This window comes from Anser anser (assembly GCF_964211835.1).
Source record: "Anser anser genome assembly, chromosome: 18".
NCBI classification, from domain to species: domain Eukaryota; kingdom Metazoa; phylum Chordata; class Aves; order Anseriformes; family Anatidae; genus Anser; species Anser anser.
The window spans coordinates 9,394,966-9,407,652 of record NC_139739.1 but is presented as its reverse complement, the minus strand read 5'-3'; the positions used below and the strand labels follow the sequence as shown (position 1 = coordinate 9,407,652).

General features: G+C 49.2%; 2 protein-coding genes across 2 annotated transcripts in view; both read left to right on the top strand.

Annotated features, from left to right (window-relative positions):
• Positions 1 to 288: 288 nt before the first annotated feature.
• Positions 289 to 4,724, top strand: SDF2L1 (stromal cell derived factor 2 like 1). The gene is made up of 3 exons (XM_083803583.1): positions 289 to 515; positions 1,459 to 1,655; positions 3,592 to 4,724. The coding sequence occupies exons 1-3, from the start codon at positions 347 to 349 to the stop codon at positions 3,868 to 3,870; spliced, it is 645 nt and encodes a 214-aa protein (XP_083659709.1). The 5' UTR covers positions 289 to 346; the 3' UTR covers positions 3,871 to 4,724.
• Positions 4,725 to 5,005: 281 nt separating this feature from the next.
• The window catches only part of TOP3B (DNA topoisomerase III beta), an 84,784-nt gene continuing 77,102 nt past the window's right edge, over positions 5,006 to 12,687 (top strand). The window contains exon 1 of the mRNA XM_083803555.1: positions 5,006 to 5,366. The gene's annotated coding sequence lies outside the window, so the exon portion shown is untranslated. The remainder of the gene's footprint in view (positions 5,367 to 12,687) is intronic.

Sequence of the window (12,687 nt, the reverse complement as noted above, 5' to 3'; positions counted from 1 at the left end):
CGCCCCGCCCCGGTCCCCTCAGCGCTGCCCGGCGGCCGGGGCACCCCGCAGCCCGCTCGCGGCGCCGCAGTCCTCCTTCGCGTCCTCCCCTGGGAGGCGCCACGCCGCTCGCTCTGATTGGCCGCCTCTGTCCCTCAGCCCAATGAGCTCTCCGTGCTGGGGGACTCCCGGCTTTGAAGTCACTGCGGCGCGGCCCAATGAGAGACCGAAGCCGAGCGGAGGACGGGCGGCGATTGGGCGGCCGCGGAGCTGGCGGGAGGCGATTGGCTGAGGCGGCTGCGGAGGGGGAGGGAGGTGCGGAAGCGCGCTGCGCTGAGGGCAGCGGGGCCGGGCGGGCTGCGGCGCGATGCGGGGCGGCCGCCGCCTCCTCCCGCTGCTGCTCCTGACGCTGCTGCGCGGGCCGTGCCGCGGCAGGGAGCCGGCGCCGGGCGCTGTTACCTGCGGCTCGGTGCTGAAGCTGCTCAACACCCGGCACAGCGTGCGGCTGCACTCGCACGAGGTCAAGTACGGCTCCGGTGAGCGGCGGGGGGCGCTGAGCTGAGGGGAAGGGAGCTGCGAAATGGCGGGGGGGGGCTGAGGGGAAGGGAGATTGGGGGGGGCGGGCTGAGGGGAAGGGGGAGGGGGAAGTCCTGAGGGGAATGGAGATGTGGGGGGGGGGCTGAGGGGAAGGGAGTTGGGAAGGGAGGGTCCTGAGGGGAAGGAAGATGGCGGGGGGGTCCTGAGGGGACAGGGAAGTGGGGGGGAGGGGGGGATTTGGGGTCAGGGAAATGGGGGAGATCCTGAGAGGAAAAGAAATGGTGAAAGGGGTGTGAGGGGAATTAAGATGGCCGGGGGGGTCCTGAGGGGACAGGGAAGTTGCAGGGGGAGCAGGGAGAGAAGGGGAAGCTGGAGGTCTCTCAGGTGCGTGTTGCTGGGGCAGAGGGAGCAGCAGCCCGGAGATGGGGTTGTGGGGTGGGCTGGAGGCCTGGCAGGGAGAGGGGGAAGCTGAGGCCTGGGTGCGGGAAGACGTTGTAGCAGAACCTCATGGGTCCTGGGGTGGTGATGTGCTCTGCCTGGTCCTTGAGGTGAGCCCTGATCTGCATCTAGGTCCTCAGCAGCACCTTCTGGGGGAGCACCTGTTCTGGCAAGACTGAGGCTGCTGAGTGCCTTGTCTGGAGACTTGAAGAACTCTTTAGTATTTCTGAGAAAGGGTGGTTTGAGTAGTACCTGTCGTGAGTCAGAACTTCACTGTGAGCTCTGACAATTTGCATGTACTGACACGTATCGTGTTTAAGTGCCTCAATCTGAAGCATTACATGGTACCTGCATTCCCACCAGTCAGTAAACAGACTGTGAGAATTAAGTGTTTCTTAAATATGAGGGCATGAGAACATTAAAGGAGATTTCTCCAGTTCTTTCAGGACTTTCTGAACTGGAGAAGTGGGTTAAGTCTCTTGCCATTTAATTCTATTCCAACAGGAAGCGGGCAACAGTCAGTGACAGGAGTTGAAGCTTCAGATGATGCTAACAGTTACTGGCGGATTCGTGGGAAGAGTGATGGCAGTTGCCAACGTGGAACACCAGTGAAATGTGGGCAAGCAATACGACTTACCCATGTGAACACGGGAAAAAATTTACACACTCATCACTTCCCGTCACCACTCTCCAATAACCAGGTAAGTTGTTCTAGGTCTTAAGCTTTTGTATAAACAGTGCATGGCTGATTTTGACAATACCTCTCTTCAAAAACAAGAAAAATGTAGAATCAGGCATGTTTACTGCCAGAAACAGTGTATTGCTGGATATACCAAGTCCAGGTGGATGCTTCTCTGCATCTTTGTCAGGAACTTTAGTGCATTATTCTAAGTGTAATATTTACCAGTACTGGTTTGCCACAATAATTTTAACAAACCTGTATTTGTTTTCTTATTCTGCATTCATTTATACTGGGAAGACTCTTCTAAAGTGTTTAGCACTTTTACAGTACAGGAGATTGGGCACCTTCCTGAACATTATGAAGACTGTGTAGAGCCAGACAGCTAATCTGGTATTAGGACACTAGGCTGTCCTGTATCCTGTTCCTTGGTGTTCCAATCTAATAGTTTCAATCATCTCCTCCCTGTCCCTGTTTTATTTCTCTCTGCTTATTTATTTGTCTACTTTGCCAAGAAAAAAAATAAATCCACTCTCATAATCGCATTTATTTGCCATTTTATAAATTTCTAGAACAGTGGTTTTCAATGTATAAAAAATAAAAATAAAAAATCCAAATTTATAGGTTATTAGCAGTCATTTTAGGTTTCCTTTAGGCCAAGAAGATAGGTCATTAGATTCTAAGTTGAAAGACCAGACTTTGAAATAGATTTGTCTGAAGGTGGCTGAAACAATAAGGTACGGTTATGTTTAGAGTATCTAGTTTACATATTTATTTATCAAAACAAAAGAAGTGATGGAAAAATAGCATATCAGAAGAATTATTTAAAGAACAGATTAAAACTTTCCACCGTTTGTCATTTGCCAGTTGACAATTCTTTTAACAATTTAACATTTGTCATTAATGTAAAAATACTCAGCAACTGTGTTGTTTTTTTCTTTGTATTTGCTACATGCTTGCACAGTTTCTAAGCAAAAGAAGAGTTTGCATGGCTTCCCAGAGATTGACAGGACTATGACTTATGATTGTATTGAAATATGGTGTAGTTCTGAACACAAACTTTAATTTCATATTCTTAACAAATAAGTTTTTTTTTCAATTAATAGGTTGTCTTTAACACTGTTTGGACTACATAAACTTGAATAACATGACCCTATAAGATTAGGTTGCTAGGTACAAACTATTTCTCTTCTACTTTCAAGTTGTTATTCACTTCTAATCATCATTTTTAAGATTTTTAAGAATTAAAATCTGTGCCGAGTCCTAAATGTTTAGAGCTAAGATCTACCGGGTTTCTGCAAACACTTGGAATATTTTGGGGTGCATACTGAAATCTGATCTTTGACTTTTGTGTTAGCAGGAATTCATTTGCTTTATCTTCTTTTTTTTTTTTTTAAGAGCCATTCAGCTGTCTGTCTGAAGTAAGAGTGCAAACCAAAATAGTTATTAACCCAATTGTAATCGTGGTGTCATTAAGTAAAAAAGGAATACAATTACTTAGGCTAAATTGTTGCAATGTTGTGATTAAAAACACGTTATGCTGAAAAAAATCTGTTGCATTGGTAACTCTGAAAGTGGTCATGCTAAATATTTACAGTTACAAACTTGTTTTAGCAGAGAAAATTTGTATCAGCGTTAGTGTTTCTTTTGATTTTTTTGTCAGAAGGGTTGTTCTGATCTCTGTGCTCAAGTCCTCTTTAATTTGTATTGTATGTTGGGGTTTGGTGGCTCTTTGCTCAGATTATGCATTGGAGTTTTTTGGCATCTTATCTTCAGATTGTAGTGTGAGAAAGTTACTGCTTCTGGATTTGACCGCTGTTGGCAAAGCAATTGAACATCTTTTTCTTTCCTCTCCATCCCTGCCTTTAAACTCTGCTGGCTTTGTGGCTGATATTTCTGTGTGCACGTTGGCGGTGTTTGCTTACATTTTCACTTCAGGAAGTTTGTGTCTCTAACAGGAAGTAAGTGCCTTTGGTGATGATGGTGAAGGCGATGACCTCGATATATGGATTGTGCAATGCAGTGGGACACACTGGGAGCGGGAGGATGCAGTGCGCTTCAAGCACGTAGGAACTGAGGTGTTCCTTTCAATAACGGGGGAGCAATATGGCCATCCAATTAGAGGCCAACGGGAAGTTCATGGCATGCCCACCGCCAATCATCACAACTATTGGAAAGCAATGGAAGGAGTCTTCATCAAACCCAGTATGGACCCTGCAAAACACGATGAGCTCTGAATTGACAGAGGATCCAAAATGCTTCAGCTTACTCCAATGTTCGGAGATGCTAACCCTTGGTCTCTTTTAAGTCCTGCCTTGCCTAAGTGACTGACTTCCTGTGTTACTGAAGGGCATTAGTTCACTTTAGGAATGCAGCACTTCTGTGGGGAATGACATCTGCCAGGTTTAGACACGGAGATTTATTTAAGAAATCCTTTCTAAATTGTCAAGCTTGTTTGGTGAAACTAGTTCGTACATCTGTTAGTTTTCACTATCATTTGTTTTGCTTGTTACTTTTTCTCAAATTCAAAGGAAATGGAAAAAAAAGTAATACATTTCTGTAGTCCCAAATACTGCAAAACTTTGCATTTTGTAATCTTTTTTTTTTCAATTATAATTAAATATTTGGAAACTTCCTTCTACTTGTTAGTGGGGAGAATGTTATTTCTGAGGAGTTGTAGTAAGTCTAGAAAGGGAATATAATTCTTGGAATGTAGTATCTTCTGAACGGTTTGAAGTCAACTATTCAGCCTTCCAGAAAAATATCATAGTCTGTCTGAGAATTGCCTCCAATGTCTTTCATGAGTTCTGCTGTATATGTATGAAAGAGTTGAAAATGTTGTATATATTGGCATAAGAAGACAAAAATTTTTGTTTCCTTTCTCCCAAGAAGTTTGGGTTTTCTGGCAATGGTGATACTGCTAATTATCAAATGGTAAGACTGTCTTACTCTAAGAACTGGTGCAGGAAGCTACTGTTCGTTTACTACTAGAATTTTATAAACTGATGTGAAGGAATTTGATTTATGTTGTACTTGCATGTCACTGCAAGATCAGTATGAGAATCCAGATGAATAAATAGTGGGACTTATACCCATGTGGGGTTCTTTTGTGTGAATCCAGAAGAAGAGGAAAAATAATTAATTTTAAAAATAGTCTGGTTCTGGATTTTCCTCATAGAGGTATGTTATAGAGTGCTGGCAAGGAATCTGCACTGAATAAGGCGTGAATTTCTGTGTTCCTGTGTTTTATTTTTATAAAAAAATAATTCTTGAGCATTTGTTATGCAGTGTTGCTGGAAACACTGATTAAAATTTAAAGTACCATGCATTTTCTATTGGCTTTAAACAGGAAAGCTCACTAAATGAGTGTGAAAAGTCAGAAAATCCAGGTGGTTTTGTTTCCATGTGTAAACAGTTTGCTAATTATGGTCTGAATTAGTCAATCAGTTAAAGAAGAAGGAAAGTGATTTGCTGCTTTTATATTGCCAGTCATGTGGTGCAGCGTTAGAGCGTTGTGTTGATGAGGTGCAACACACCAACGCAATTTCATTTATACTTTAACTGTACATACACACGTATGCTTCTTACTCTGGTGCCTTACGCAGTGGTGCTGCACAGTCTAGCTCCAGTTTTTAGTTAGGGTTTTTGATACTAGCGAAGATCCTTCGCATCCTACAAAGCAAGAATCCTCTGTAGCTGTTGTTCCCCAATACCTGATTATTCTTCAAATAAGGTAAGATTACTTTGTTTTCTTATGAATCTTAGTTGAATGTTGGTATTTAAGGATTGCAGGCATTGCATTTACAGGAGGAAAAAAATAGATTTGGCAATGAGTTCTCTGTTAGAGTTAAACACGTGTTGGTGCACTTGTGGAATACCGGTTTAGCTGAGAAGGGGCAGGTCTCTGTGGCTCATCTCAGTCTGTGTGCCGGGTAGTTTTGCTTGTTTTGCTTTTTTTCGCTACAGAAGCTGTGCTGTTGGACTCTTAAACAACCCGAGCTGAAGTACCTCTTAGTTTGGAAAAGTCTGTTGGAATACTGAGATAACTATTGTCGTTGGAAGCATGCTAAATACAGACTATAAAAGTCATGAGTTAATGTAGGAAATGCAGAAGTTTGTAGCTGTAAAAAATGATGGCTTGTACAACTGCTAATGTGCTTTCCTTCTTATGTAGCTCCTAGACTTACAGGACCTCCATTAGTATCTGTTTAATGTCATATTTTATGCTTTGAACTGCATTACTGAGACTTCAGAATCTCCTTCAAGTGTTTTTATTTACTCTGCTTACATTTCAGCTTTTCAGTTCATCCTCCACAGCTGAGGACTAGAGACTTAGAGAATCTTCAGTTTCTGTATTGGGTTCTGGTTTTGCTTGTTTTCCATGTGACTTATCTGCCTAAAGATGCTGGGACTTTGAGTAAAACATGAAACACTCAGATATAGATATGAAAGTTTGGAACACTGTTTTGCTTCTTTCTCTTTACTTTTTTCCCCTCTTTTATTTTCTACTGTGGCAATGTAAATTTTATAGTACCTTTTTCCAAAGCTCTATGTGCAGTCTAAAATTAAGTAAAAACTGCGTGTTTTGGTTTCTGATGCTAGCGGAATGTAGTGCTTTCAAACAACTGGTAGGTGCTCTGCAACTTGCTGCTGGTAGTACTATTCCAAGAGCTCTGTGAGAAGGTGTGCTGCCAATGTTATGCTTCCTTTAACAAGCTAGAAAGGCTTTGGGGGAAAAGCATTACAGGGATCTTTATAATTGTTCTCAGTGGGAATATTTGCTGAAAGAAATCTGCTTTAAGTTCTCTGCTTTGAAAAATCTGACAAATGCTGCATTTATTTCACATAAACGTGTATATAGAACATACCTCATTCGATGTGGAATGGCACAGAGTTGCACAGGCATGTTAATTTGGGGGTGGGGGGGGAATTGTGTTAGTGCAAACACTCTTACTCTCTTACTTCCTGAAGCTTTTTTAAAGGTTTGTATAAGTGCTCAGTATACAAACACTTGCCACATACTTTGTCTTCTCCGTCAGTATGAATGAGAACTGTTTAAAGTGCCGGAAGGGACTTACTGCGTGTTGATTCTTATTTCTGAATGTCAAGGCTAAAGATAAACCAGCATTTTTATTTCATTATGTTTGGGAATACTAAGTGGGTATATTTGTGAAGTTAAACCAACATTTTGTTTTGTTTTTTAATCGAAAGAAGGACAAAAAAAATGATAACCCCCTGTTCCAGTGATGCTTAATCAGCAGTATTTCATGTTGTTATTTTCCTCCCATGCCTTCCACTAGTTCCCGGGTCTGTAGGCGCCCCATGGAGACACATAAGATCCTTTATACACCTTAGGGTTTGTTCTCTACACCTAAATCGAGGCGACTGCTCCGTCCTGCGTGGGAAACAGCACTTTAAGTTACCTCCACAAAAACGGGTGGCGTGGACGCGAGCAGGGCGGTTGTGCCTGAGGGGGGAAGAAGGGGTCGGGCGGCTCCTAGGTCTTTCTCCTTACCCCTTTTTACAGCCCTAAAGCCTTGCGAGAGCCGCAAGAGGCTGCGGGACGCGAGCGGCCGCTAGCGAGCGCTGCTGCCCCGCTGGTGCCGGGCTCGCCGCGCCGGCCGGCTCCGGGCAAAGGCAGCGGGGGCTCGGAACCCGCACCCCCGGCACGGCCGGGCCCGGGGGGGGGCACCGGTGGTCCCCGCTGCCCGCGGGGGACTCTGCCCTCAGCCGTGCCCGGCTGGCGCGGGAGGGAAGCGTGCGGGTAGCGCAGGCTGCCAGGGGATGCTCTGGGTTCTGGCTGTCCGGGGGATCCGTGGAGCGCGGCCAAGGCTGAGGTCTGTTTGCTTAAGGTAGACGTTCAGGGCAGTTAGATGTATGATGAAAGTAGGTGCCGGTTTCCGTTTCGGTGTAGGGGGGGGGATGAAAGGCACGAAGGGATCGTTAAAAGGGGGAGAAAAGAGCTCCCGGGGTGCATGCAGCAATCCCGCGTCATTTTTCCGAGATTCCGAAAGCAAAAGCTGACGCCGGACCGCTCCCGTGCCAGCCAGCCCCGCCTCCCGGCGCCAGCGATGCTCTCCCCTGGAGCCAGCCCGGCCCTGTGCGGGGCCCGCCGGCAGGGCAGCCGGGGCTCATTCGCCAGGTGGACATAGGCTTTTGTTGTTTTTTTTTTTCTTTTTTTTCCCCTTCCCTCTGCGCCTCTCCCTGGCAGCGTTCTCCCAGCATCAGCCTCCCGCCGCTATTCCCTCCCACCCAGCGCGAAGCCGCTCTTCATCGGGAGCCTTCTGCGAGCCCGGGCAGCAGCGTTTGGAGCCAGCCCCGCTACAGCCGTCCTCGGGGGGTGGCAGGAGGCTTCCCCCTCCCTTCCCGGCTCCTGCCAGCTGGCAAAGCCCGGCTCCCCTCTTCCGCCCTGCCGCTGCCCGCCCGACAGAGCCGGCCTGAGCCCCCGGGGGGGCGCTGCCAGGCTCCCCCAGCGCTCGTGTCGCACCTGAAGGGTTCCGCTGCTACTGGAGGGCTTCAGAGAGGGTTTCCAGCCCTGTTCGGCTGCTGGCACTGCGGGGGAGCGCCTGGTAGCGAGCTTCCAGCTTGTTCCAAACTGGTCTGGCACGGTTACTGGCTTAGATGTGGAAGACCCACGGGGTTCGGGGTCATAAGTGGTGAGGCATTCGTATAGCAGCCGCTCTACTCCGCTTGTATCTTCCCCTCCTGCTCAAAGAGGACAGATTCTTGCTTTGTGCCAGCAGCGTTTTGTACAGGGCTGCCGGGTGACTGTCGCCAAAAGGCTGCTGCAGCGTCAAACCTGCGCGGCTTGAGCAGAAACTGGGAAGGGCAGAAGGCGAGGCTCCTCCCGAAACTGCACCCGAGGGAGCACCATCTGCTGCCTCTCTTGCAGAAATCATACTGCTGCATGTATTAGCTCTGCCCTCCCTGGGTGCGGGTGCGGAGGTGATTCCTGGTGAGCTGGGGGCAATTTTCCGTAAAGCTGCGCAGCAAGACGCGTCCGTTTGTGGTGCGCCGCGTTTGGCTCTCCGTACAAAAAAAAATAAAAAAATAAAAGCAGGGCGGAGAGGGCCTCTAAGTCGAGCTTCAACTTCAGTCTCTGGGGTAAAATGTTAAAATCTACCTGTCTCCTGCGTGGCCGCGGATTTCCCTGTGAGACGGGAGGCTGTTTGCTGCGGTTAGCTGAGACCTTGCTTAGAGGTCCCAGCGGTGAACCAGAACCGGGCTGGGAGCCCCTGGGGGGGGAAGGTGCCTCGGGTCGGCCCCCGGGGAGCTGCATTCACCGGGCATTAGCCCCTGCAGGGCTGCTGCTGGGCACGGGGCGTGTGTGCCAGGGCTGGCCGGCGGGGAGGCGTTTGCACCTTAGGGTACGGATTTCCAGCTGGGAGAGTATGACTCCCAAAAGGGAAGGGGGGCTGTGACTTTGGAAGCGGTGGTCGCCGTGGAAAGGACACCCTGCTCCTGGAGAGCTGCGGTGGGGGGCAGAGAAAAACCCGACCCCCCCCCCCCCCGGGGCGTGAAGTTTCCTCGTGCGGCTTTCAGGGGTGGAGAACAAGTGTTCCTACCGTACCCCCGGGGAGAGAGGCTTTCTAAGCCCGGTGGGGCTCAGCAGGGACCTGGAGGGGGCCGGACGGGGGGAGCTCCGTATCCCCAGCCCTTCCCTGGCCCCCCCCGGCTGAGACCCGGCCGCGGAGCTTCCGAGGGCTGCGGGATGGGGTGCTGCCCGGCGGCGCTGGGAGGGCTGGCGCTGAGCGGGGCACTGCGTTAAAGGGCGTTTTGGAAGAAAAATAACGATGCAAACCGACTGCGCTCTTTCTGGGCTGCTTTTTAGCGCCCTTCTCCATAGGAAAGTTGCCCACTCCAGGTCATCCTTGCCAGAAAAGCACCTTGACGCTAGAACGTATTTTCTTCTCTCCGCTGGTAAAACAGATACGCCCCGCTGGGTGTAGTGTTCAAGAGAGTAGGGCCAGGGAGAGACGTGCGTGGGTTTCGGGGATGTTTTGGGCAGGAATACCTGGAAGCGTGACAGTGCCTACCCTCAGCACCGCTTGGCGAACGGTCTGTCTTCCCCCCACCCATTTTATTGCATGCCCCCGGGTTAACCAAAGCGGTTCGAGGAGAGGCTTTGGCCGGAGCTCCCCCTGCACCGCCTCATCCCCGCCGGGACGGGATAGTTGGCTCCAGCCGCCGGTGGAGCCGAGCGCCCCTTCCCCGGCCTCGGCCGCCTTCCCTGAGGGCAGAGTCGCAGGAACCCAGCGCCGGGACCGGCTGTCAGCGGGCTCCTTTCGGGAGCCACAAGAGCAGCCCCTTTACCGCAATCCCCCCGCGATCGGTTTGCGGGGCTCCGCTGCGCTCGGCGGCAGCCGGCGGCGATGCTCTGCCCCGCACCGAGCCGGCGGCTCCCCGCGAACCGCAGCCGCCCCAGGCGGCACCGGAGGGGTTGGCTGCGCCCCACCTGCACGGGGCTCCGGTGCTCCCTCGTACAGGGTGCGAATGGAAAGCGGTGCGGCTCCGCTTCTTCCCAGATCGGGATTATCCCGATTTCCACCCCGACCTGCCTCATGTCCCGATTTAAAAGCTCTCCTGCTGCTTGTGGGTCTGTAGTGGTTTGGTGGGGTTTCTTGTTTGTAGTGGTTCGGTTTGTTGTTTTTAAAGCGTTCACCTTTCCGTAGGGTTTGTGGGGTGGATGTCTGTGTGTGAAGAGGGGAAGAAGGGGTCGATTTTGATCAGAGAATTTGACCAGAGATTCAACAGGGGAATGCCAAAACTGCCCTCTGACTTGCTCAAACGCTGCTATAAATACCCTAAATGAATTGCTTGGTGTTGGGGTGTAGGGGGCTGGCAGTGAGGAATTCTTTACTGTTGCTCAGTGTCTCTAACAGCTTACAGATGAGGTGGCCTCCCCTGCTTCTCCAGGGCTGTTGAGAGATCCCCATTTCCTTCAGGTCTGGAAGTCTTTCATTTTCTGCTTTTCTCAGGGCAGAGTCTGCCTTTTGTTTCTTTTTTTTCTTTTTTTTTTTTTTTCCCCTCTAAATAATTTAGGTTGTGTTAAAGGTGTAACTGCTGTAAAGGGAAAACCAAGCAACAGAATTGCTGGTGGGTTGTGTAAAACCAGATTGTTGTCAACCCAAACCTATCCTGAAATATGATGGGGATTCACAGAGGAGGGACAAAACAGGGTTTGTCTTCTAGTGCAGTGTTTTTGTACCAAGTGTCACTCCCTATTGATTTTTAACTGGGTAAACTGCTGGTAAAGAAGTAGCAGCTCCTGGCAGAGGTGTTGCTTCTCAGCAGATCAGTTTTTGAGGGAGGTAGAGGTCTGCCATTTGGTGTAGTAGTAGCAGGGTGACTTTTAAGATGACTGGCTTATTACACCCCTGCAGACTGTTAGGCTGGAGTTTGTGCTGTGCACAACAGCTTATTGCTGTCACCTGGTCCCTGGGTGGCTGAGGAGGTTTCCAAGACCAGGTGCAACCACCTCCCAGGTGAGCAGGATTTGTACCAAGCTGGCATTTGGGGCTGAGCGCAGGCAGCGTACCTAGTTCTGTGCAACCACAAAGACAGTTTGGGTTTGCCCCCAAGGAACTTCCATTCTCAATTAGCTGCCCACCCGCCGTTCTGCTCGCTCCTTATGGCAGAGATCTCTGCCCGCGGAGCTGCTGGTGACAGCATGCTGAAGAGAAGAGCACAGTTTTAAAGCTGTGCTGCTTTGAGACGCTTCTTCCCATCTGTTCGCTTCTGAGCAGAGGGTGCCTTGCAAGGACACGGGGCTGCTAGATCTGGGCCTTGCCCGGGGATGCTCGCTGTTCCCAGGAAAGGCTTAGCTGGAGTCTCAGGAGTTGTGTACAGATTGAGCCAGGCTTCAGCTAATGCCATTGTCAAGCCTCCAGTGGGGCAGTTTGGCCACCTGCTACTCCCTTTGGATGGGAACAGGATGCTTACTGGAAGGCTTACCAGGAAGGGAATATGCCTTCAGGTATCCCATGTGAATGGGATTCTCAGGAGAAGTTAACAGTGAATTGTGCTTTTCTAATCAATTGCAGCCAAGAAGGCTCTCGGATTTTTTCTTATTTTTTTTATATGCCTCGCCCTCTTGCTTAGCACTTAGTTTGTCAAGATTGCCAGACCATATCCTGTCTTCAGCCCGTGCTGGGATGAATCCTGAGGGCTGGATGTGGAACTGTAGCAGGATATGGCCCTAAAACCAGCAGCCTGTGCTTCCTGCAGGGAAGTGGCTGTCTATGACAGCCCTTCTAGAGGGAGAGCAACACCCTCCACTGCAGCAAAGTGCAAGGCTGGCCGGCAGTTCCAGGGGGGGAAACAAAATCTATTGTGTGTTGGTTTTCAGTAAATATACCGTGAGCTACCTAGTGGTATTAAGTCTAATCACAGGAATTTTCCCCCTTAAAGCTGTGGCTGGATTTATGTTGATCACTTTAAAACAAATCTCACAGATATATTTAGTAGAAGAATGTGTAAAACCCCAACCCCCAAATGGTATTATGTAACCAATACAGTATTTAAGTGCCCCCTGTGTAAACTAACTGAAAAGCCTGCTGTTTGCCTTCTTTGCCTCTGTTGTGTATTGGTCAACTGAAGCCAGGCGCTGTGTTTGCTGTTCTGATTACTATTTTAAAGGATAGATCCATAGGATCATGTTATCCAGAAAGGGAAAAAGGCTTAAACCCCACTTTCTGGGCTGAGAGCCCTCTCGTGGGCTGCCTGGAGCGTGGATTTCTAAGCAAGCCCGTGCAATTTGAAAGCATGCACACACCAGGGATGCAGCACAATGTACTTTGTCCCTTTATTTTGGCATGTGCGGTGCAGCCCTCCTCAGTGGCTTCTACAACAGCCACAGCGTTCAGCTGAGCTCAGCAAAGGTGAAGACGTGGTACTGTGAAGTCAAGGAGGTGGTGGAGGATAGTGGTACCCGGGTTCCCCCGCTACATCTACAGCTGGTATCAGGTGGAAATGAGAGGTGGATTTCCTCTCGCTTTGAACCAAGAGGAGTTTGTAGGCTTTCCCCCTAATTTAGCGTTATTGATCTGCCATCA

Bases quoted from the DNA above. Each gene is read 5' to 3' on its own strand.
- SDF2L1 (XM_083803583.1), top strand. From the start codon at position 347: ATGCGGGGCGGCCGCCGCCTCCTCCCGCTGCTGCTCCTGACGCTGCTG. The intron at 516-1,458 runs GTGAGCGGCGGG...CTATTCCAACAG, and splicing joins CGAGGTCAAGTACGGCTCCG to GAAGCGGGCAACAGTCAGTG. The intron at 1,656-3,591 runs GTAAGTTGTTCT...TGTCTCTAACAG, and splicing joins CACCACTCTCCAATAACCAG to GAAGTAAGTGCCTTTGGTGA.